The 24,946-nt window shown below is 43.1% G+C and overlaps 1 protein-coding gene across 1 annotated transcript; it reads right to left on the bottom strand.

Moving 5' to 3' along the window:
* Positions 1-2,408: 2,408 nt before the first annotated feature.
* Positions 2,409-24,058, bottom strand: Sohlh2 (spermatogenesis and oogenesis specific basic helix-loop-helix 2). The gene is made up of 11 exons (XM_055596760.1): positions 24,011-24,058; positions 17,076-17,290; positions 15,907-15,968; positions 15,721-15,825; positions 13,881-13,980; positions 11,016-11,126; positions 9,223-9,370; positions 9,010-9,098; positions 8,038-8,156; positions 4,020-4,276; positions 2,409-2,573 (listed from the first exon to the last, which is right to left on the bottom strand). Exons 1-11 carry the CDS (start codon positions 24,056-24,058, stop codon positions 2,409-2,411), a joined length of 1,419 nt encoding a protein of 472 aa, XP_055452735.1.
* Between the last annotated feature and the right edge of the window lie 888 nt (positions 24,059-24,946).

Here is a 24,946-nt window from a genome sequence, read left to right as displayed (position 1 = left end):
AGAAAGCTACTCTTCCACAAGAAGCTTGTTGCTATTTTGTATACTAGACAAAGACCTAGCATTGCCAGAGCTTTACCGTTTTTAGAAACTAGAAATAAGGAGAAACTTAAGAGCCACAAGATTCAAACAGCCAATAAACAGAGAGCAGCCACTGCCATCTTGTACCCTCTGTATTTGAGGGCACATATACATGAAATCTCTGGAAGCTGTCACTACAGAGCACCAGGAGAAGCCCATCCAAGTGGCCCCCTGGGATGAATTATGTAGTATCACAAAGGAGGACATCATCTACCGCTCAGCTCTCTTGCCCATACCGCATGTATCTGGATACAATCAGGCAGCCCCCACAAGGGCAACCTGCCATGCCACAAATACTAATTCAGGCTGTTTCTCTTCCATGCCATTCTGCCAAGTTTTGCTTTCCTCCTTTCTCAATGAACTTCATTACTAGCCACTAAAGATGGAAACATGGGTGTTTGCCTTCATCCTTTGCTCTTCCTCAAACCCCACACTGGATCTCTACCAAGTCTTGCTAATACTACTGCTAACACAAACCTAGATACTATCACTTTCTCTAGGCAACCTCCATGCACATTTTTCATCAAGAAAATAATACCCTACTGTCTCATGACCTACCAGCTTGATTTTTGTTTTTTCAAGACAGGGTTTCTCTGTTAGTCTTGGTTGTCCTGGACTAGCCTCGTAAACCTGGCTGGCCTAGAAATCACAGCAATATATGCGGCTACAGGACAGCCATCATCCCTGCTGGATAAAGACTTTTTAGGTGTAGCCTTTGCTGGAAGGGCTGTAAATAAACCCTTGCCTGTGCTTTGTAAGGAAGCCTAATAAATTCATGGTTCCTCAGAGAGAACTTTGGGAGAATCGAGCCTCCGCTTGTGGTTGGGGCTTTGGGAGAAGTGGATGTTGTTGATGTGTCCCCCAGGGAAGGGATTTTAGCAACACCAGCCTTAAATGTAAAAGCTTCAACTATGAATCAGGCAGGCTCCTGTTCACGTTGAAAGAATAATGGTGACCAAGAGTGCATTAAGCAGACAAACGACTCCTGGAGTCATGCTCAATCAGTCTTTTCTCCTAGACTTTCTGGCCATAGCTTCTCTCAGAACCCAGGTGTGGGATCTGGAGAAACCTCCAGCTAAGCAGCAATTCCGGCAGTAAAAGAGGCTCGCCAGGGATAGGGCAAAGCTTACAGAACCCCAAACCTCTCACCAGCTTCTCTTCCAATGCCAAAGCAAATGCAGCTGGGACTGTGAACAGTCATTATCCATGTAAGAGGCATAGAAGCTTAGTTGGAAACTTCTAGTTCCTTTACTCACAGAAATTGTCATTTTGCCATTTTCAAAAAACTTATAACCAGGGGGAGGGGCGGGGAGAAGCCACAGTAATTATTAAGTCTCTCAAAAAAATCTAGTAAAATTAAATTCCTTGCATACTATTATGAAAAGAGAAAACATTTTATTAAACAAAACAATGGATGGGAGGGTAAACCTGGACACTTTAACAATAAAACTTTTATATAAGAACATTTCAGTGAAATATAAAACAACCATTCCTCTCCCCCCTTGTTTCCACAGTTGCTCAAACACCCCTATGAGGAAAGAACAGAGCAGAAATCTATGGGTCTTTCACTAAAGATCCAGCAAGGAAAGTGCTCCTCCTGGCTGCCATTCCACTCACAAGACTGCAAAATGCAAATCTGAAAGCATATCAATTTATCCCTAGTCCCCAACTGGAGAAACAGGTGTTATTCGTATCTCCCTGGGTATTTTACTTTGGGTGACGAATGAAGAAGGGCTCTTTAAAATGTCACATCTAGAAAATATATCAACTAGAAATCAATGACAGAAATAATAGAAGGCTGCGGGTTTGTGCCTGGTGGCCTGGGCATATCAGCATGCCTTCCGGGTCTTGGATGTTTATATCCACATGAGTCTTCTTTGAAGTATGATTTCTCACCAAGTCAACGATTATTTTTTAGTAGAATGAATGTATGTGGGGGACCCCCCGGGCTGCTGCGACTTGGAGCTCTCTGGCTGAACACATCCCAGCCTGGTGAAGATGCCTGAGAACACAAGGCTATCAATGCCATCAACTGTCTTTCTATGTATCTTTGGAAGGTTCCAGTACATTCATCAGAAGCCAGCATCAGCAGCTTTCACATATCTTCCTTTGTCCCTTCTTCCTCAACTGACCAACTGTGCCCAGCATGTGGTCTAGAATATGAGCCCCAAACATAGATTGTTAATATGCCCCAGACTGTTGGGAGGGAGAAGCACACATTAAGGCTAGCTCATTCTTACTCATAATGTCACAAATGCATTTCTGTATATTGGGAGTTTATAAAGCCAACTGGATTCTTCAGGCCACTAAACCTACATGTTTTCAAATGTTTATTTTTCATAAAAGTAACTGTTCTCTTGAGGCGGCAGAGATGGCTCAGTGGATACAAGAGGTTGCTGGGAAGCCTGGTGATCCGAGACTGGCTCTTGGAGCTCACGTAAGGTGCTGGAGGAGGCAGCACGAGAGCTAGCTGGAAGCTCATGGCCTGGAGTGTACTGTAACAGAAACGAAAGACTTTCTCAACAGGAAAGAGGTGAGAAATGATGCCCAAAAGCTGTTCTCTGACTTCCACATGTGCACTGTGACACACACACACACACACACACACACACACACACACACACACAGACTTTAAAAAACAAAACAAAATTAAAAAATAACAAAACTAAGTATTTTCTTAAATAAAATTCTATAGCAAAAACATATACCACCGTAAGTACATGTCAACAACTAAAAATTAATGTGTCATGTTCAGGGTGTGAGCCTGTATATACCAATATTTGCGTGTGGTTTAGGCAGAAGGATCACTTGAGTCCAAAAGTTCGAGACCACAGAAGACAATAAGGCAGGACCTCATCTGAGGCTATCATCTATCCATCAATCGACTGATGGATCAAGCAGTCAGTCAATCAATCAGTACTATAGCACCCTCTTTCATTTGTCTTGGCCTTTCTGTGGTGACCATTACTGGCATTATTAAACTTGTGATACTCTCATTTTCTAACTTTTCTCTGTAATTCCCTTTGGGATGTCTTTCTCACAAGTGCATATTGGGACAGTCACTATCATTCCTGTTCCACAGGTGTCATATAGAGATGACAATAGTTTTTGCTCTAGAAGTGTAGCATTGGGTGTCTTTAGATGTGGGTTTTAAGTACACAGAATACATGACTTAGTTATGCCCTCCACAAAAGACTTCACTGTATAATGCTGATCCAGGCACCCCAAACACTTTTCCCTTGCTCATCTCTAATTCCAGACCCCTTATGTGGCTAATATCTCTAGATCTTGGCTTAGACCGTAAGTACCTCCCCAGGGGTCATCAGTAACTACCATGACTATCTGTCCCCTTCCTACACCCTTCGACCCATATCACAGCTGCCTGCCTCTCTGCCACACTTCATGAGTGTGAGCATCATGTCTGTAGACATTCCCTTTCCAGAAATACCGGTAAGCGCAAGGTCAAAGCAGGAGGGTGCACCAGTGACTGTTGTATAAAAACTGGCATCTGAACTCTGCCTGATGGGGAAAGAAGGATGAGTTTTCATTTGATGAGGGTGACCATTGGTGCTGAGAGACAGCAGAAGCAGTTATGGGGTCAGCTGGGAATGAAGACAGAGGAATGTCTGTAGCATCCTAGGAACACTGAGTAGAAGCAGGGGGCAGAGGGAGAGGCAACCAGATCCAAAACAGCCAGATTCTACCTGGGTCACCTACTGCTAGGCTAGACAGGCCACGTCCAGATCCACGATAACATACATCCTAGATAGCAGGTCTGCAGCATGGAGAAGGAGGGCCTGGGTTAACTACAGCGATTATCACCATTCAGATAAGCGACTTAGGAACCAACAACAGCTCTTGGGATGCGGGCTCCGAGCTTTGGACCAGGGTGTTGACAGCAAAGTGTGTCTTAAGACCTTCACAGACCCGAGAAGACTTACCAGACAATTGGGACTGGTTGGCTGTACTTGGCAAAGCATGGAATTGCAGTGCTGAGGAAGAAAGTTGGACACACTGGGTACAGTAGATGGTAAGTAAGTGGAAATGTCCTGGTTTGCTCTGGCAGCTGCATCATGGGGGGAGACAGGTCCAGAACAGTATCTGACTGCATGGTAGGAATTAAGAGAGAGGGCTGCACTGGGCACTTGAGCATTGTGAAGATCTTCAACAGGGCTCTCTGAACCAGAGCCTGACTGACCTGTGACAAGAAAGAAAGCAGGTGGCTGTGAGCGCTGTGCACAGCTCTGTGACTCTGCACTGCAGCATTTGAAATACATGGCCCTCTGTCTCATCCTCATACCACAGCTACTGCATGTAAACACGGATGGAAAAACAAAGTGCCTGTTCCTTTAACAATGCAACATAAGCATAGTTCCTTAGCATTCATGTGTCGCAAGAGATGTTAGAGGACAGGCAGACCTCTGTGCCGTGTGTGTGTGTGTGTGTGTGTGTGTGTGTGTGTGTCTGTGTGTGTGATTGGCTACCATCATAACCAAACTGACCATCTGTCCTGGTAAGTTTTATGTTAATTTGATACAATCTAGAGTCATCTGGGAAGAGAAATGCTCAATAAAGGAAATTCTTCCAAAAGACTGTCAGGTCCATAAGTGCATTTTCTTGACTGATGTGGGAGCTCCAGCCCTGGGCTGGTAGTCCTGGGTTTATAAGAAAGCAAGATGAAAAAGCCAGGAAGCAGTTCCTGTCTCCAAGTTCTTGCATTGAGCTCCTGCTCCGACTCCCCTGTATGATGGGCTGTAAGCGGTAGGATGAAATAAACCCTTTCCTCCCCATGATGATTTGGTCACAGTGTTTTATCACAGCAACAGAAATCCTAACTCCATTCCTATAAAGCAAGGAAGAATGTGAGAAAAACAAACAAAAGAACCCAACTACATTCAGCTACAAAGAAAGTTTGGCTTATTTTTTTCTTATGACTAAAGTAGGCCAGACCATTACACAGTTATATTTTAGTTCTACACTGTAGCTAAAATTCAAAGATTTTTAAAACATGTTTTAAAAGTAACTGCTAGATCTGGGGAGATGGCTCAGTGCTGAGAGCACATCCCTCTCTTGTAGAAGACTTGAGTAAAGTTCCCAGCACACACAGCAGGCCATCTCCCTCTAACTCCAGTTCCAGAGGATCCAACACCCTCTTCTGGCCTCCATAGGTACTGCACATACACGGTACATATACATACATACAGGGAAATACTCATATACATAAAATAAATAAATATTTTTAAAAATCAGGAGATAAAAAATGGGATAGAAAAATCTAGAGAAAAAATATATAAGTAAACAGTAATTAGTATGGCCAGTTACTTCTCAAATAGGAAGTGACAGAGGCAGAGGCAGGCAGCTCTCTATGAGGTTGAGGCCACCCTGGTCTAAAAGTGAGTCCAGGATAGCCAAGGCTACACAGAGAAACCCTGTCTTGAAAAAAAAAATCAAATAAGAAGTGATATAATTGGGGGACTGACTCACTGATATTCCAGATCTCTTTGGGGTTGCATGTCCCATAAAACTACAGTCCTATTATAGCTGTATCTTTCCAATAGTGGTATCATACTTTGGGTAATGTAATTGATCTCACAAAACACTCAGGTTCAGAAAATTCGGAACTTGTAGCCATCAACATTATTTTTTATAGAACATATATAGTATGGTATGTAAAGAAATATACTTACCAGGCACTGGGCATAGTCCCACCTTAATTTGAATTGATTTGGATCACTTTAATCATCCCATGTCACCCTGAGCCATAGGCACTTTGAAAAGTTTAACTGTGGCCTGGGGTGAATTCTTCCCTCTTCCCATTCTCCTCTCTTTTCCCCAGGTCAAAAGAAAGGCCTGAATAGACCATTGAAGTGTCCTGCATTTATTTCCTCTATTGTTGTGTTCTGTTTTGGCCCCTCCTATTATAACTTTGGACACAACCATAAGAACATTATTTTTGTCCCAGAGCTCGCCCTGGTACCCTAGACATGTATGTCACCCGTGCCTCTACTGTGCACTTATACACAATGGGTGGACCTGGGTGTGCTTTTGTGATCCTGTCTGCCACTGATTTCCATACAAGCATCTATCTGTGTTTTGCCATCCTTGAGTCAGGGATGGATGGCAAGCTGAGCACCAGGGGACACGCTTGCAACTAGCGGGGAGAGGGGTGGTCAAGGATATTCCAGGCACAGCGGGATGCTATGACAACTTAGTTCCTTGGAGGAAGGAATCAGAAGAGTCACAGAAGCCTGGAGGCTAAGGACAGGTGCACTCCTGTCATTCAGTAGCAGCCACTCAGACTAGAAGGTCCACATTTTACTTGCTCCTCCGTGGGGATAGTAGCCTTCAGGAATATCAAAGCCAGGCACTAGACTTGTACTCTTTTTCCTTTGGCTTTGTTCATTCCCATCTTTATTTCCATAACTATGTGGGATTGCCTAGGTTTGCACAAAACTGTAAAAGAAATGCCTCTAGAAGGAGGGTTGCATGTGTCCACATGGGTATTTGTACTATATTTATTTCTTGACCACCACTGCTCTAGGAACTGAAAATACAGTGATGAATAAAACTGGAGGGAAAAACTCCCTTCCTTCCCGGAGCTGGCATTATAATGGGAGAAGACAGCACTAAAAAGAGTGGACAAGTAACAAACACAGGCAGGTCCTAAATACCGTGAAGACAAGCCCAACAGGAAAAGTGGGTTAACGGTACCCTGTACTCTGTGTACAAGCAGGAACGAGAAGCTTTAACTATGTGGTTGAGAAGGACTCGGGGTAGATCCTTTAGGGACCTGAAAGAAGTAAATAAATTAACTTTCCAAATGCTCAGCACACAGTCAGCACTGAATTGGTGTGAGCAGTCAGTTCTCTGTATCCTTGAGCTGCAGATGCAATCAACCATGGATTGAAAGGTTTTGGTTTTTTTTTTTTATTATTATTTTAAATGAACTACAGCAAGTCTATACAAAACATGGACAGACTTTGTTCTTTAAACAATATGATGTAACAACTATTTGTGTAAATTTACATTGTATCAGCTATCACCCAATCCACCAAAGACTTAAAATAAGCGGGAGTGATATGCCCAGGTAAAATGCAAATGATATTCCATTTTGTGGAAGGGACTTGAGACTTTGAGGATCTGGGGTCTGCAGAGGGACTTGGACCAATCCTCTGTGGGTACTGAGAGACGACTGTGCTTCACTTTAGATTTCATTTCTATTCTCTAGAATTGAAATATTTCTATTTTCAATATACTTATCATCTGTTAGCAAGATGTACTTTTTGGCAATTTGAGGCAATTCCTAGGATAACATATTTGAAAACATTTATACTTTTATTTTATGTATATTTATATTTACTAAAAGTATTCAGTGACCACAGAACACAGAAAGAGCAGTGGCTCTCCTGTAACTGAAGGTACAGAGGGTTGAGAGCTGCCATGTGAGTTCTGGGAACTACACTCAGGACCTCTGCAAGACCAGCCATTGCTTCTGTCCCTAACATAACTCCTGTGGTTGAAAACTCGTTCCCCCAGCTGTGGCATTGTCTTGTAGAGCTGTGCAACCTTTAGAAGCTGGAATAGAGCTGGCTGGAGCTAAGGCCTTACACCTTCCATCTTGTTCTGATTCCTAAGCCTTGCTTTGTAATGTCCTACTGTGTGAGTGCTACCCCAGATGCCTTTGCCATCACAGACTGAAGCCTCTAGAACTGGGAGTTAAACATTTCCTTCCTGGGGCTGTTCTGTCAGGAATTCTGCCACAGTGACACAAAAGGAACTAACAGACTCAATTTAAACACTTCAAGATGGTGACGCCAGGACCCAATGTGTGGTGTTTCATCTCCGCTTGACTATACAGTTATGGCAAGAAATGAATGGGGACTCGGGGGCCCCCAGAGAGTGCAGAGACTCCATGCAGGCTCACGTGCCCTGTGAGCTGCAGTGTTAGACATAGCTCACCTCTTACAGCTTCCTCCGAAGGTCCTACAGAAGGCATGGTGTACACGTTCAAGCACTGATCAGCCAGGAGCTGGATCTCTTGCACGGGTGAGTAAGTGCTTGTCAGCATGCCATTTTCCCTTGAAAGATGAGAAGGAATCACTCTGCACATCCCTCCAGGAAGACACTATGAAAACTGCTGAATTCAAGGGCCTCTCTAAATCGTGCTTTAAAAGACTGAATTGTTCATGTGTATGAGTGTTTGCCTGCATGTATGTCTTTGTACCACATGTACACAGTCCCTGCAGAGGCCAGAAGATCTCAGGTCCTAAGAAGCTGGAGTTACAGCTGGTTGTGAGCCGCCATATGGGGTACAAGGAACTGAACCTGGGGCCTCTGCAAGAGCAGCCAGTGCTCTTAACCACTGTGCCCTCTCTCTATGTCCTCAAAGCCTTTCTACTAGTCAAGTTCTGAAAAACCCCAACAGAGTCCCCGCTGTAGATTATTTAAATAGAACAAAGTGGTACTCTGGACCTTTGATGATTCTTCATAGGTCTTTTTTGTTTGCTTGCACAGACTCACACATTTGAGTAAGAAAGGCATCACTTGACATGCCATATTTTATACCAGCCAGTTTAAGGACTGCTAGCTAGTTTTAGATGGACCAAACTCTGCCAGAGAATTAAAAAAAAAAATCTACCCTGCTCCTGCTGGACAAGTAAAGTCACTAAGATGGAGTCTCAAGGCCCCACTTTAAGGTTCTCAGGGTAACAAAGTGTGAGTCATAGAATGAAAGGCCCACAGCCCCGAGAATATTGGATGTGTTTATCCTAGGAATGGAGTGGTTAGTATTGGCAGTAGTAGACATTCATGCATCCTTAACAAACACCAGGGCTCTCACTGTCTATGTTTCCAGCTCCTGCCCCATCACCCAGCATGAACAAGGAAAGAAAACAACACGCAGGATATGGATTCACATGGCCCTCGCCATACCTCTGTGCTGTGGCTGCGCATGGAAGGAACAGCTCGATGGGCATCTGTCTCTTAGAAAACCTTTTATTGCTCTGAAAGGATTCTGTAATCTAAACAAGTGCAAAGATGCATTATAAAAGCAGGCCTGCAGACACATGGATTTGCAGTTATGAGAGCGAAAATAAAACTTGATGCATGGAAGCATTGCCGCATAGGACGTTAGAGACCAAATACCTGGGCCATAATGGCTGGAGAGATGGTCTCCCGGATATGCTTCACGTAATCAACCGTCGCCTCAATAACTGAAGCCACATCGCTCTTCCTCCCCTTGACATAGGGCAGGAGGGTGCGCAGCTGCTCACAGCAAAACTTGATGCGTTCTCTGCTCAAACAATTTTAAGAAAATAAGAAGGCATCAGTCTCATTTACTTCTTTGTTCCTAAGAATAAACAGTTCTTCTTCCTGGGTTTTTGTGAAAATGGAATGTCCTCATCTTTATCTGATCCCTGTTTAAGAAGCAGGCCATGTCCCCATAGGCCAAGAGGACTAACAGCTCCTGAGATCACAACTTCCAGGGTCCCCAGTCACATGCTACCCAAGGAACAACTGCCTTAGTATAGAGTCTATGCCATGGTGGCCGCAGCTCCTTCAACCAGGCCCACTGCTGTGGTGCCCAGGTGCCCAGACAGTACAAAGCACACCCCTCACAGCCCCTGAGGATCTGTGGATACCCTGCCCTCAGGAAAGAATCACACTCTATATAGACATAATCTTCTAATTCACATTAGAAGCCTAGCAGGCCAGAAAGAGTCAGGATCTAGGTAGGACCATATTTTTAGCAGGAAATCTTGGTGTCTTGTAACATGTGTTTTAATAGCATGCTATGGCCTGAACTGAAGAAAAACAAGAAGATAGCTTTCCTAAGCAGATGAACTAAAATACAAGGACAATGTCCAGGTTAGCATCCAAAGGCCACTAAATCTCAGGAGAGATTCATGGGAAATGTAGAACTAATTGATTCAAGCCCTTGGCATTTCCCCCTAAGTGCTTGTTTTATCCAGTTACAGCTTTGACATGTGCAGGCTGACTGATAATTACTATCTAGAATCTTTGGAAAGTCCCTAAATTTCTCTTTATTTCAGAATAGAAGAAAAATTAAACTTAAAAAAAAAAACTCATTTGCCATATTGTCAGGATGGAAAATAAGTCTTATTTTTATTGGGCTTCAGGATCTTTGGGGTTCTTCAGAATTGTCTCAAGAACTATTCCAGAGGGGGGGAAAAGCATTGAAATATCAACAACCAGACACTGTTATTGGAATGTTTTCACACAGAGAACTTCTACTTACAAAAGCATCTATGATGAAACCCAAACGCAGCAAACCTTCTGTGTGCAAACCAGTCTCACTAAATGTCAAAAAGTTGTCTAAACGCTTTAAACAGAAGGGTGCCTTAAGCAAATTAAGGTATATTAGATCTTCAGAATTTCATCTGCAGTGGGAATAATATGTTATAAATCTTACTGAAGAAAAGCAGTATTCAAGACAGGGTATAAAATGTCATCCTAGCCATTAAGTAAAGCAAGAATGAAATAATAAATAAATAAATAAATAAATAAATAAATAAATAAATAAATAAATAAATAAAGGCTGAGAGCAAAACCGTTAAGCCATTGTTATCTACACATGACTCAACTGTTAACAGTATTTCCCTCTTTTCTATAGTTTTGCTAGTTATATGTCATTTTCACAATGAAAAAACATGCCATTGCACATTGTTCCAATATGTATTAAGAAGACATCTGAATGTACAGGAAACTTAAGAGAATTAGAGGCAAATATTTATATTCTCACAACTTAGCCTCATTACTGTTCCCCAGTCATACTATGGCACTGGTCCCAGTTCAGTTATTTGATTCCTGACATCTACTCAGTGGTCACATTTGCTAGTTCCATTTAGACCTTTAGCCATGGGAAAGTTACAGGATTTATGGACATGGTCTCTCTGTATGAAGGAATGACCACTCACCTCCTCAGCTTTTCCTTGCTTGAGTGAAGAGCCGAGGCCCTTCTGTTTCCTTCAGGACTGGGCAACTGGGCCTTCAGTCCAACTCCAGGTTCCCTTTTCAGAAGCTCAGAGCTAGAAGCAGGTGAAAATCATGTCACATATTAGAGAGAATAATTGCCTGGCAACTGTCCACGATAAGCAGCAGTTCACCATTCAGACGGAGACTAAGTCTCCTGCTTCATACAAAAGGGGAGAATACGTTAAATCCTGACACGCCTGGAACTGAATCTTTTTTTCAGATTTTGAAGTATCACAAATCAATGATCAAAATTCAAAAATACACCGATTAAATATAAAATACAATCAGGACTAAGACATTGTAATTTTATCAACACGGCTATTACAAATTAGAAGTAAGTACTCACTGATAATGCTTTTGTTTTTTTCACTTTTATAAAAATATTGCAACACCAGTCCATTTCTCCTTCCGGCTGTATTTGATAAATTACATCTGATGGCTGATGCTTGAACAACCTGCTTTAAAGCAGACTGAGTCAGATGGCTCCTGCCCAACTGCGGGGTAGCATTAAGCGTTCTGAGCATGTTACAGGGCGAGCTGCGATGTTAGGCAGAATGGTTGCAGTTTTTAACTTAACAATTGTTTCTGCTGGGTCTTGAATAGTCCTACTGTAAATCAGAGCGTAACTGTATCTACCCTTAAGAAGTTAAGACACACAGGGCTGGAGAGACGGCCCAGGGGTTAAAAGCGCTGGATGTTCTAGTAGAAGACCTGGGTTCAATTTTGAGCACCCACACAGTGCTTCATATTCTGTAACTCCAGTTCCAAAGTATCTGATGCTTTCTCTTCTGGCCTCTGAGGGTACTATATGCCTGTGGTACACAGACATACGTGGAGCAAGACACACCCAAACACATGAAATAAAATTTTAAAAGCTAAGACCCATTACAGAGAAAAGAGCAACTTTACATGCCCTATTCTAACTCGATCAGCAAAAGTAGTTTCTCTTCCTTTTAAATTTTGTCATTCAATGGATGTTGTTCTGACGCTGCTATCTACAACAACAGTTCTCAACCTGTGGGCCTCGACCCCTCTGGCAACCCTCTATCTCCAAAAACATGTACATTACAATTTATAACAGTAGCAAATTTACAGTTATGAATTAGCAATGAAAATAATTTTATGGTTGGGAGAAACTATAGCATGAGGAAATGGTTAAAAGGTCCCAGCATTAGAAGGTTGAAAGTCCCTTATCTAGAACTTCAATTTTTGAATTATTTTATTATTTTATGTCTATGATATACAACACATGTGTGCCTGGAGCCCATGAGTGCCAAAAAAGGGAATAAGATCCCTGCAACCGAAATCACAGACAGTTGTGGCTAGGTACAGGGAATTGAACCTGGATCTTCAAAAGAGTGGCCAGTGATCTTAGCTGCTGAGCCATCACTACAGGCCGTTTGGTATTGTTTTTAAATTATTGAAATATAATGCCACTTTGTGTATGAGAGAGAGAGAGAAAGAGAACTTTGGTGTATTTCCTCGGGTGCTGCTTACTAGTTTTTGAGACAGGGTCTCTCTCAATGGCCTGAAGCTTACCAAATGGGCCATGCTGGCTGGTCAGAGTTCCCCAAGGACTGTCCTCCTAGATTCACCTCCCCAGTGCTGGGATTCTAAGCACTTATGCTTCCAACCTTTGTATTTGAATTCTGGGTCTCAAGCTCAAGTCCTCATGCTTGCAAACAAGTACTTTACTGACCAAGGTCCTCCTAGCCCTATAATCCACAGTGGAAAGATTATATGGGAGGATAAAAAAAAAAGCCAAAGTTAGTAGACATTGAAAAATGGCCTCATGTAGCATAGGAAAACCATGAAACCTCACAACACCCTTCTCTACCTCATACCCCAGATAAAGGATCATCTTTCCATGAAGCTCTTTGAGGCTCAGCTGCTAAATAAGATTCACAAAGCTGTTGCTAGCTGCATGCCACTTAAGTGAGGTCATCTTTGGTTTTCCACACTGAGCTGGCTGCCAAGTCCCTTCCTTGTTCTAACAGTAGATGGCTGCATTCTACACATTCTGGAAGTGCCTGGCTCAGAATTTTCACCATCATCAACATCCATGGGCTTTAGCACTTGTCCATCCTGCATAGTGCTAAGCTCCATTTAAAAACAAACAAACAAACAAACAAACAAACAAAAAACAAAACTTTTTGTTGTAAAAAGAGGCCAGCATTCACAAGAAGCAGATTTTTTTTTATTAAATATGCAAAGCTAACATGGGAAGAGTCTGACTCAAGTCTAACACCCTGTGGGAGGTAGGTTTGACTATCAGTTCTAACACCCCAAAGAAGAGAGACATACAGACAGGAACAGACAGAGCCCAAACCACAATGTAAAAAAAAAAAAACAAACAAACAAACAAACAAAAACCCTAAGAGCTTCCTCATGGAATATCTAACAGTTTTTCTAAATCACAGGCATTTAGTAGTTGAAGCTTTGAGTTTTGTGAGTTCAAAACAGACAACAGAGGGAAAGTGCTGTAGACACAGACTAGGTAAGGCTGTGCTTGTCTGTTCAAATATCAGAGTTTCAAACTGTGTTTGAAAGAAGGGAGTCTGCTGTTATCTTACTTGAATGGTGTCATGCTTTCTTATACTGATCCTCCTGTGAGGTGTACCCATGACCTCAACTCTAGAATCTGAAACAGAAGAATGCCACGTATCTTCCAGAGAAGAGCCCATCCCTCTGGACCACTCAGTGCCAGGGCTGTGTCCTGTTATCAGCTTCTCTGCGGCATCTTTAATAAAATGTATGCGGCGGACATCAGTAACATGGAAAAGTCGAAAAACATAAATAAAACTAACCAAACAAAAGTATCTGTAGGAAAATGTCCCCCGAGTTCACTGCAGGAATTCCGGAGGTGTAGTCTGTACTCTGCAGATGTCTCAGTGCTCTCCACATCCACTGCAAGTTTGGAAAGAGGCCCATTTTAATCATAGTATCACTACCAGTGATTCCTACAAAGCAGGGTTCTTAAAATAGAAAGCAAATGATAGATTTCAGTCCAAGAAGTGTAAAACCACTCAGATTAGAAGGTACCACTGAAAGGCTGTACACACTGTATCCCAGGACAATCCTCGTACCAGTAAGAACCCGGTAACTAAGTGGCATATTTTATAAAGTACCCACAACCGACTTTATGTATCACCTTCCTATTTAGAAGTAAATGTCAAGCAACTGTGCTCTCAAATTATAGCCTCAGGGGGAAAAAATCTGCAGCTGTTGGTCCTTGGACCAGTGATAAAACAACTGGAGAATGGTTGGGGTGTATCAAAGGTGCTGGACAGGTGATGAGCAGCTGCTGTTTGCACCCAGGACCAGACTGCAAAGGGACCTTGACCATTTGCTTAGTCATTCCCAGGAAGAACTCTGAGGTTACAGTGAGTAGGGGCTGGGGAGGGGGCATGATGAGAAGAGGTGCTACAAAGGAAACTTACTGCTTTGACCACTGAACCAGATATATTGACTCTGGAATGCAAACTTACATATAAGAATCCTCAATGTGTTTCAATAAAACATTGCTTTTAAATTTCAAGCCTTATGGAAATATAATTGTGAACGTGTGTGTGTGTGTGTGTGTGTATGTGTATGCAGTGTGTAGAGTTGATAAACATAAACCTTGTAAAAATAGCACAATCAAGTTAATTAGCATGTTCATCCCCTTACATAATTATTTTCTTGTGCACAAGTTGAAAAGGCCTAAAATGGATAGTCCCAGTAAGTTACAAGTATCCATACAGTACTGTTAATACAGCCATCAAAAGTGTATCTTAGGCTTCAGAGTTTACTCCTATGACATAGCAAAAGCTCTCCACTCCTTGACCAATGCTCTCTATCTGATACCAACTTAATTTGGAAAGATTTCTCTGCCTATAGCATGCAAAAATAGTCATTGAGCCACATTAATTCCAGAACGTGGAGGCTGTCTGCTGCTCTTTTAGGTTAAGCTAATTAGTGTTTAAATGTTGCTATACACACAATGCAACAGGTAAGACCACAAAGGAGAGGCCTAACTGAGGCATTGCCATTAATGCTTTGTATCTAAAACTATGAAGGGGAGAGAATGGTCCCCGCAGTCATTGGAAGAGGTAAATAATCATGCAAGTGTTTTGCAAAGGAGTTACTGTGTAATTCCAAGTTAAAGCCCTACTTTTTGGACATCCTTGCAATGTGGTAGCCTGATCAATTATACTTTAATAACAAAGATATGATAGTAGCTAGGTTACCAAATGAAAAGAAACATAGTAACAACCCCAAACAAAAACAAAAACAAATAGAACCCTTCCTCACACAGCTATCATGCTGCTAACTTGTTTGAAATTTCTGTCCATTTCAGCTTCTTTTGAAAATAAAGGAGATTTTTTTTCCTCCTTATTTGCGATTATTTCCTGACTATGCTAAAAAACACACTCTTAAAATACATAGCAAATTGTTAATCCACAATAATAGGCATATGTGGGAAACCAATTTAAACATGTGCAAACACGGTTTTTATAAAATTTTAATAGGAATTTTTAAGCCTTTAATAAGTATATTTTTAACTTGGGGAGGTAGAGGCCGGTGGATCTCTGTGAGCTCGAGGCTAGCCTGCTCTACACAGAGAAACCCTGTCTTGAAAACAAAAATGTGTATTTTTTAACTCACCCGTATTTGTGCAATATTCTTCCCAGTACTTTACCACGATGTTCACTTTTTCCAAGGTCAGTGGCTCACTGAAGCTAATATCAGCTCCATATTCTGAAAAATAGCCTAAAGAAATTACATTAAAACCAAACTTGTGATTCCTGCTTGAAACAAAATACACACCATATCAGGCAGTCACATACATACCTCTAAGTTTTTCAGGAATTATAAAAACAAACAGCAAATGTTGGTTTTTCTTCTTCTCAGATCTGAGGGAAAAGTGTTACAATGAAGCAAAATCATCATTCAAAAAAAAAAAAAAAAAGCAGACTCAAGAGCTTAACTTACTAGAAACTAAACTATAGAGGCCTTTAACTTTGAGAATTTAAAATGATGGTAAAACTTAAAATTCAGCCTCTTAGATCAGTGAGGAATGATATGGTGATAATGATGAACTGTTCTTTCTTTCTTTTCTTTTTTGTTTCTGTTTTTGTTCAAGACAGGGTTTCTCTGTGTAGCCTTGGTTGGACTCACTTTGTAGACCAGGCTGGCCTTGAACTCACAGAGATCTTCCTGTCTCTGCCTACCCAAGTGCTGAAATTACAGGTGTGTGCCACTGCGCCCAGCTGGACTATTCTTCCTTAACTAAGGAAAATAACCAAACCTTATCCACATTTTCAAATTCCTCAGTACTTTAAAAAATGTTGAGGAGCAGAGGACATTTCAAGACCACTGTAGGGATAAAATCAGCAAAATCCAGATTGGGGAAAATTACATAAAACTAAAAACCCTTTAAAACACATACATATGTGTGTGTCTGTTTGAAAAAGATACACATGTACAATTTAAGACCCCGCCCCCCCAAACACCCAAATAAAACAAGGTAGAGAAAGTTGAATTATGGATTTTTATAAAGTTCTTTTTTAGACTCACAAGCAGGAAACACTGAACATTAACTAGGTATTTCAACATTAAAGAATTATTAATGCTCACTTGTTTTAATATCCACCATAGCTCTTTAAAAAAATATGAAGATAAAACATTTTAATTTATTTAACTTAACAGTTATTTAAAAAGCATACTTATGGGACTAATATCAACATTGTATATCAAATAAATTTATTTACTCAATTAACCCCTTTGCTGTCACTTGTGCCTATTCTTACTCAGGTTGAAATGTTAATTCTTACAAAGCCATCTCAAACCGGCCACAAAAACTGTGCTATGAACTTCTGCCCAAGGATATGTGCTTCATTTTAAAACTTGCTACATTAGACTAATTTTATGTCGAATATATCATTATATTGTATATTATGTATTAAGAAGTCTTAAAAGCAATTTTCAAGACAGAAAGTCAAGACTTAAAAAAATTTTACCGTATTAACTTGACAACTTCCTGTTCTTCCATAGATAGGGTGGAAGTCACCTTCAAGAAAATTATGTCAAACGACTTAGTAGCCAAAAGCGCAACTACTTTCTTCACGTTGCTAATGGTCAGGGTGATCTGTGCTGTGTTGGAAAAGAATTTCTGTACAGAGCCAGACAGGAAGTATCTTGTGGCATCTCCAACTATTAAAAGGTCTAGTTTTCCCTAAAAGAGAAGGAAGCAGAAGCTGCATGTAATTACCAAACAAGAGTAAGAAATAACTCAAGGAACTGGGCAGTTGACCCTAGGGGGCAGGAAGCTCTTCATTGCCTCCATGGCCAGGGCTGTGCTTGGGTCAGACCATCCTGCTACTTTGTTAAGATCCTTCCCACTAGGGCCATGATAGTGTGGTTTCCCTGAAAACTTCTCTCTTGCCCCATTAACTGTTCAATTAACAGGCTCTTCCCTCCTTTCCCCACTCCCAGATTTTTTTAAGAGATTGTAGTCTGTCCTGCAACTCACTTGGTAGACTAAGCTGGCCTTGAACTCAGGGATCTGCCTCCCTCTCTGCCAAGTGCTGGAATTAAAGGCTTGTGCCATCACCACCCTGCTACAGATAAGGACCTATGATCCAGTCTTTCTCTCTCTTTCTTTCTTTTTAAAAAGCTGTTTATTTCTGTTATTCTGCTACAGCAACTGAAATCTTATTAACACAATAGTCAATCCTAAATTAAAAAGATATATTTGGGATTATACTTTGAAGTTCTATCCATTGTCAGTTGGCCTGGTGCTTTGGTGCTTGCTGTGAGATCATACATCATGGTGTGAGAATATGATCAGAACAGTAGTTGTCCCATGCTTCCCTGACATGCGCCAGGACCAAAGTTCAATCTTTAACACCATGGAAGCCTCCAGATGCAGGACTGGACCTCAAAAACTGTGAGCCACGCCAGGCATGGTGGTGCTGACCTTGAATTCCAGCACTCAGGAGACAGGGGCAATGAAATTAAAGTCAGCCTGGTCTACAAAGTGAGACCCTGTTTCAAAAAAACTAGCCAAACAACCAACCAAACAGCCAAAAACCTGAGCTAAATGAAGCTTTTTTTTTCTTTATAAGTTGATTATGGTGGGTTTCTGTTACAGTGATGGAAAGCTGGTTAATGTAGGGTAGAGCACTCATCAACGGAATTAAGTGTCCCAATAAGAAGAGGCCAGAGATCTGCCATGCTTTTTTTCATTTATGAAGACAAGTGAGTGAATAAGTCTAAGGGTAAAGGGCCCTCGCTGAGACCCCAACTGCTAAAGACTCTGGCTCCCAGCAACCCCTATGAGCCAATTTCTTAATCAAGACTTTTCTCCCGGGACATGTATTATGAGAGAAAGCCAAATCAATGGTCTCACATTATTTATTTTGGTTAAAAACACATTCCAGAAAACGAATTTTTTAAAATCTATATTTGGTGCTGGAGTGATGGCTCAGTAGTTAAAAGCTCTGGCTACTCTTACAGAGAACCCAGATTTGTTCCCTGCACTAATATGTCTGCTTACAGCTGTTGCCAACTCCAGTTTCCAAGGGATCTGGTAACCTCTTCTGGCCTTCACAGGCACCAGGCACACACAGGATGCACACGCATACATTCAGGCGAAAAACACAAAGACTTGTTCGTAGCAATCCTTGGCCACATGCAAACTGTGGGTTGATAGGGACCCTTGTCTCTCTCCACACAAAGCAGCATCCTTCTCATGAATAATTCCTTCTCCCCCCATCTTCCATGCACTTTTGCTGGGAATGCCGGGAACTTAAGTCTTCATTCTATTTTTTTTTGTATTTGTAATTCATATTTATAGATAATAATTTTGGGTGTCATTTCTTTGACCTGTACTGTTCCTTGTAGCTTCTATTTGCTTCTACGTCAAAATCACCATGTCTCTGAATTTTGAAGATGATGGTCCATCTCTTTGTGATATTCAGATTGGCTGTTGAAAGCACCAAGCAACTTTGCTTTCTTTGGGTGATACTTTTTTTCCTCCTGTGTTCTGACAGTGTCAAAGTAGAAGCACTTCTCATTGGCTCTGTAAACAGATATTTCTTCACCCATGAACCACCTTCTCCTTCGTTGTCTTTCTCTCCTTGAGAATCTTCAGGAAATGCTAGAAACCCAGGAAGCTTCTTCCTCTCCGTGTCTCTGTAACAGAGTCAGTCTTCAATCCTTTAAAAAGTACTGAATTCAATGTGAATTGTGAATTTTTTAAAGCTTTATTTTCCTTTCTGGCGTCTCCAGGGCCTGTTTGTTTTTAGAATGTCATCCCTTCTTGGAAGACAGAGATTGGAATTTTACGCGTGTGCATGAGCCCTGTATCTACGGCTGGAGGTCACGGACAACTCTGAGAGGCACTTTTCAGGCAGTGTCCACCTTGGTTTTTTGAGACAGGTCTTCCTGAGCTTGGGACTTTTCAAGTACGATAGGCTCTCTGGCGAAAAAATATCCCCCTATCTCCACTTTCCCAGAGCTAGAATTCCATGAACATGGAACTATGCCTATGTATGTATGACTGCACATGTGGATATCTGCATGTGGTGGGCAGAAGTCTGCACGGGATTCCTTCCTCTCTTGTTCTCCATCTTAGTTTTTGAGACAGTCTTTCTCTGAACCTGGAGCTCGCGGATTTGACTAAACTGGATGACCAGTTGTGTTCCAGGAGCTTCCCCTGTCTCTGCCTTCCTGATTCAGGGGACTAGGAGGGTTGCAGCATGAGACCCCCTTCCCCCACATCCCCCTGCCTGGTCTTTACACAGATGCTCACATCTTCATGCTTGCACAGATGCACTTTACCAGCACAGATACCAGCCCTGCTGTCTCTTCAGCCTTGTAAATTAGGGCTCAAGAATTTATGTGTATTCTCTCTCATCCTATCTTAGAAGTGTCAAAGCAGGTTGCTTATGAGCAAAACAAGATTATTTCTCGTCACCCTGGAGATTGGGGGTTCCAAGATTAAGGGGTTGGCAGGTCCAGCACCAAGTGAAAATGATTCCTGGTTCAGAGAAGGCAATGTCTAGTGTGCTTTCACACAGTGCAAGGGCTGATGGGTCTACCTTGGGCCTCTTTTATAGGAACACTAATCTTTTATTGTTGATTGTTCTCCTGTCTGGCTTCATTTGCCTTTGTCTGAAAAACTTACAAATCAAGGATTGAGTGGCTGTGAATGTCTGCACAGTGGCGCTGGTGTGGCTCCCCAGTGGTGGCCTCCCTTAAGGAACACTGATCTGGGTCCTGTGTGAAGGAGTGGGATATTGTGAAACAGACTGGAGAGCTGAGCATCCAGGGCTGGGCCCGCTCCGGTTCCTGGCCACACAGAGGACCAGGAATTAGCCGCACTGGGGGACCTTGGTCCCACCTGCAGCTCATTTTCTGCAGAGAGCAGCTCCCTGGCATATCCTGGAGTTAAAGCATCCTTGCTCCAGGTGTTCCGAATCCAACTACTTCCACAGCAGGTAATCACCCTCTCTCCACACCCGTGTGGACCTCTGTTCCTGTCCATCATCTGCTTCAAGGCAGCATCTCTGCTCCCCCTGGCTTCAGAGCTGGAGTTGTGAGAGAAACTGCTGTGTTGGAATCAAGAACCATTCACCGAATTCAGGCAGTTCTGTCTCCTTGGGTTTTAAGGTATGGTTGCCCCTCCCCTTCCTTCAGTGTTATTTACTTGCTGGAGGCCTCATTATTTCGAAAGTGTCTCCTGCTGTGGAGTTTAGAGCAGAGGAGGCGGAGAAAGCATTTAAGCGAAGTCCACAGGCAGGGTCCACTCTCACTCACCTGCCCCACCAGCATCAGAAAGGATAAATAGGCCCAGTAGTTAATATGTGGAGTTTTTCGGTGTTGTTTCTTTGTTTTGTTTTTGCAAACTGACACTCTCTGACTTCACCAAATGTACTTCTATTTTCCTCAAATATCTTAACATTTTCAAAATATAACTTAATGTTTTCTTTAAAACTAATTATTTTGTTAATTGTTTGAGACAACAGCCTTGGTGTGTTGCCCAGGCTGGCCTCAAACACTCGATTCTCCTGTCTTGGCTTCTGGAAAAACATTGAGGCCCTTTGAACTGTGTTTGGTATGTGCCTGTGTCTGTGGTGGCTGTGGGTCTGTCTTCCTCTGTCACCCTCCACCTTATATTTTGAGGCAAAGTCCCTCACTGAACTTGGGTTCACCCACTGGGCTAGAATGGCTAGCCAACAAGCTCCAGAGATCTCTGTCTCAGCACCCCCCCCCCAGCACTGGGGTTACAAATGCATGCTGCTGTGGCAGGCTTTTATGTGGGTTCTCATGTTTGAGTTGCAAGCACTACACCAGCCTAGCCACCAACCTCTCCAGCCCCCTGATTTTTCTTTTATTTCAATATGGTAATTTTTCTCTTGCTGAGCCATTTGAGAATCAAACAGCGGGGTATAAATAATGACACTAACAATATGTATAAGCCAGGGACCTGGGGATAATTTGTAAAACTTTCTATTGGAAAGTCCCTTTCTCTTAAGCTTCTCAAACATCTTGCCACTTAAGTGTGCTTGATAATTACTGTCCCCACAGGTATTTATTGAGCCCTCCTGCTGGAGAGAGGCAATGAACACAGGTGAAGAGGTAGTCGAGCACCCTGGGCACAGGGCCTTCCATGGCTTCTCTGTTCGGGGACCAGCATCTACCTCTTGCTTCTAGGCTGCACTACTGGCTCTAGGTAAGAGACTCGTAATGCATCTGAAAGGCAAGCTCACAGTACATGGCAGACACCTGAGCACACAGAAGACACACACAGGCACACACAGACAGACACAGACACACACACACACACACCCATTCAACCTGACAGAGTGGAGAAAGGAACTGCAGGGAGGATGCATTCAGGCTGGGCAGTGGGGACAGCTCTAGGGGGCTCTGCTCTCAGGAACTTCCTGAGTCACAAGCACAATGCTCTGGGCCTGAGGAGGTGGGGAGCAGCCAGACAGGGGTGGGGAAGCATGGCTTCCTTCCCATGCTCTGTACAGGAGCCTAAGGTTTGTGAAGTGTTGTGTGCTGAGTGAGGCACACAGTGCAAAAACAAAGCAGTTCCGGAAAGATCTGAGCTTCTTTTCCCTGACCAACAAAATTAGAGCCACAACCTACTCAGGGTGTCAGTAGTCACACAGATTAGAACACAGAAGGCCAATCAAGTCCACAATCTAGTAATATCAATTTAGCAAATAAACTACAGTCGATTTAAATCTGAATATTTACTTAGTATCTTGTTGATGCTGTAACATCTGAACACAGGCAATAAGAAGGTTTGCCAATAACGAAGGGAAAAGGAATGGAAAATTCTAGCATATCCTCCTTTGCAGAATTGCATTTTAACATGTCTATGATTTCTACCTAAGAACACAATTGGCTGGGTTTCATTTGACAGCAGTTTTTCCCCCCCAGTATGAATTGCTTAGTGCACTTTAAAAAATACATATTCATTGGAAATTTTAAAAAAATGAAGTAAAAAATGCTCTTTTGGGGTAAAGCCCTATTAACACCCTGCCGGGTACCCTTTAATTATGGGCAGTTTTATAAGGTCGTCGCATCGTGTCCTTACCGTCACGCCAGTGTCCTTATCTACTCTGTCTCATTTCTGATGGCAGCGTTCAGGGCGCTGCAGTCTCTACAATTGTAGAGCACTAGGCTTCCATCTGCGATGGGTGGCTGGCGAAGCCCTTAATTAGTAACAGCAGGTGCTGAAGTGCTTAGAGCAAATCACTCCTCCATTTTAGTGAGCTGTTATTTATGTCACCCTTATCACGGAGAGCAGCGCTGACAATCAGCAGCGGCTGCCTGGGCCACAACTCTCAGAGGGCAATCACTGGCCTCTGATTTCCCGGGAATCCTGGGATTTAGCTCTGTCTGGAGAGACTGAGCTGGTTGCTGTTCCTGCAGAGACTCACAAGGCTCAGCGGGGGGCTCCACGCTCTGCCTGGTCAGAATCTACAATTATTTGTGTTCTAGATAATCAGGTGTTTTATTCAGAATTCCATTTTGTGCAGCTTTGCTTTTAATCCCTCACCACCGAAATACTTTTCCTTAGAGCTTTTGCGCATGTACAAAACCAAACACCAGACGCCAAAACCGCTAAATGACCTACAAGAAATAATTGGATTTCCAGAAGCTTGTTCCTAAGGGGTCAGAAGATTAAGCAGTCAAAGCCTTCTGAAGGTTTTAACAAGCTCGTCTAGGTACAAATGCCCCCTCTTACTTGTCCAGAAATATCTTTGAACAACAGATAACGCTGGCTTTACTTTCTGGTGTGAGTAATTTTCCTCTACGCTTCTCTAGCCAGGCCATCAGCTTTCCCGCTCTGTTCTGTTTGTTTGTCTTATAGTCATGGCCTCGTACTACAGCCCAGATTGGGCAAGCCTCCTGCCTCAGCAGCCATGAAAGCACACGCATTGTGGACGTAAGTCACCAGGCCTGAAGTTCATTTTTTTATCTAGTAGAGTTACCCTGTGGGTCACCAACGGTCTGGTCAAGGTGCATTTCTGGGGCCTCTATCTTCAGGGTGCGGATGCTGCACGCACTGCCAAGCGCGCTTTGTTTGAGCAAGGCTACCTTGGGTCGCCATCTTCCTAAGGCCAGCAGTTCAGGGACAGGGATGCCGGAAATAAAAGCAGATAAACGCGCGCCCCTGTATTTACCTTTTCCCATAGGAAAGCCCAACCCTACTCTCTCAATTCCAAGAACCGCCCCGGGGATCAGCTCAGAGCTCCAGGGTCAGGGGTTCAAAGTCTGGCCCCGTGGCCTGCTTGCCTGAAGTAATATCTCCACACCGGAGCTCGGCTCCTGGCCTTTGATGGAAGCCTCTCCAGGGTATGCTTTTGCAGGGCTAGCTGGCGGGGCAGGGTTCGGGTGATGCTCACAGCCACCTCCCACCGGCTCCTACCTGCCCTGGCCTCCGGCCTAGCTCCCCACTGCTGATCAGGTCGGCCATGGCGCCTAGTGCTCTGCAGCTTCTTCGCGGGCTCACGCTGTGAGGGGCGGAGCGAGACGCCGGGAGCGCCCAGGGGCTGTGGGAGCGCTGGGCAGAGTGACGTGGACACCTCAGGCCCGCCACTCACGCCTCCGGCTGGCCTGCAAGGCTCGACTACGCATGGGCAGAGGGGGAGCCGCTACAGTGCCTGTAGTGGGCTAGCAGCTCTGGACTCCATAGATGCGCACTCTTGTCCGAAACAATATTTTTGCCTGTGCGTGTGAACAGTTTCGTATGAACAGTGCGTGTGGCGGCTCCTTTAATTCAAGATTTTGGAATTGCTCTGTTTTGTGCTGAGATTTAACACACTGGCCCCGTTCTCTCAGCTGAGAAACTGCCGCAATGAAGAAGTTTCTGGCGGCTGCTGACATGAGAACCAAACCCCATATTCATTCAGCGCTGGTTCCTCATTTTCTCGAGAACTTTTGAGCAAAGATCCATCTCTTGTTACTGTGCCCAGGTTTTTCTAATGCTTAGAAGCCTCATGTGTGGTGACATGTCTCACTTGAACACAACACTAAAGGGCTTTGTGTGACCCACCGCTGCAGGTGGTCTGGCTCCCAGCAAGGGTATCCTGAGCTACTGTTGCATTCTGCCCTAGGGGTCTGATTTAGGTCATCAGAGTATGGAAAAGTCGTCCTGTGCCTCTCTGCTATTCGGATGGAAAGAGGTGAGATAAATTGTTTTGAAGATCCTTCTTCATCCATGGTTCTACCAACTGTGGGCTGAAAATATGAGAAAAACGCCAGCCAGGTGTTGTAGTACCTTCCTTTAATCCCAGTACTGGGGAGACAGAGGCAGAAGGATCTTTCCCGAGGCCAGCCTGGTCTTTCTAGCAAATTCCAGGAC

This window comes from Psammomys obesus, unplaced genomic scaffold (genome assembly GCF_907164565.1).
Source record: "Psammomys obesus unplaced genomic scaffold, mPsaObe1.curated_primary_1811, whole genome shotgun sequence".
NCBI classification, from domain to species: domain Eukaryota; kingdom Metazoa; phylum Chordata; class Mammalia; order Rodentia; family Muridae; genus Psammomys; species Psammomys obesus.
This window is presented reverse-complemented; position numbering and strand designations above follow the sequence as displayed.

Bases quoted from the DNA above. Each gene is read 5' to 3' on its own strand.
- Sohlh2 (XM_055596760.1), bottom strand. From the start codon at position 24,058: ATGGCCGACCTGATCAGCAGTGGGGAGCTAGGCCGGAGGCCAGGGCAG. The intron at 17,291-24,010 runs GTAGGAGCCGGT...CTTCTCTTTTAG, and splicing joins TAGGCCGGAGGCCAGGGCAG to GGAAAACTAGACCTTTTAAT. The intron at 9,099-9,222 runs GTATTTGGTCTC...GCACTTGTTTAG, and splicing joins CTCCAGCCATTATGGCCCAG to ATTACAGAATCCTTTCAGAG.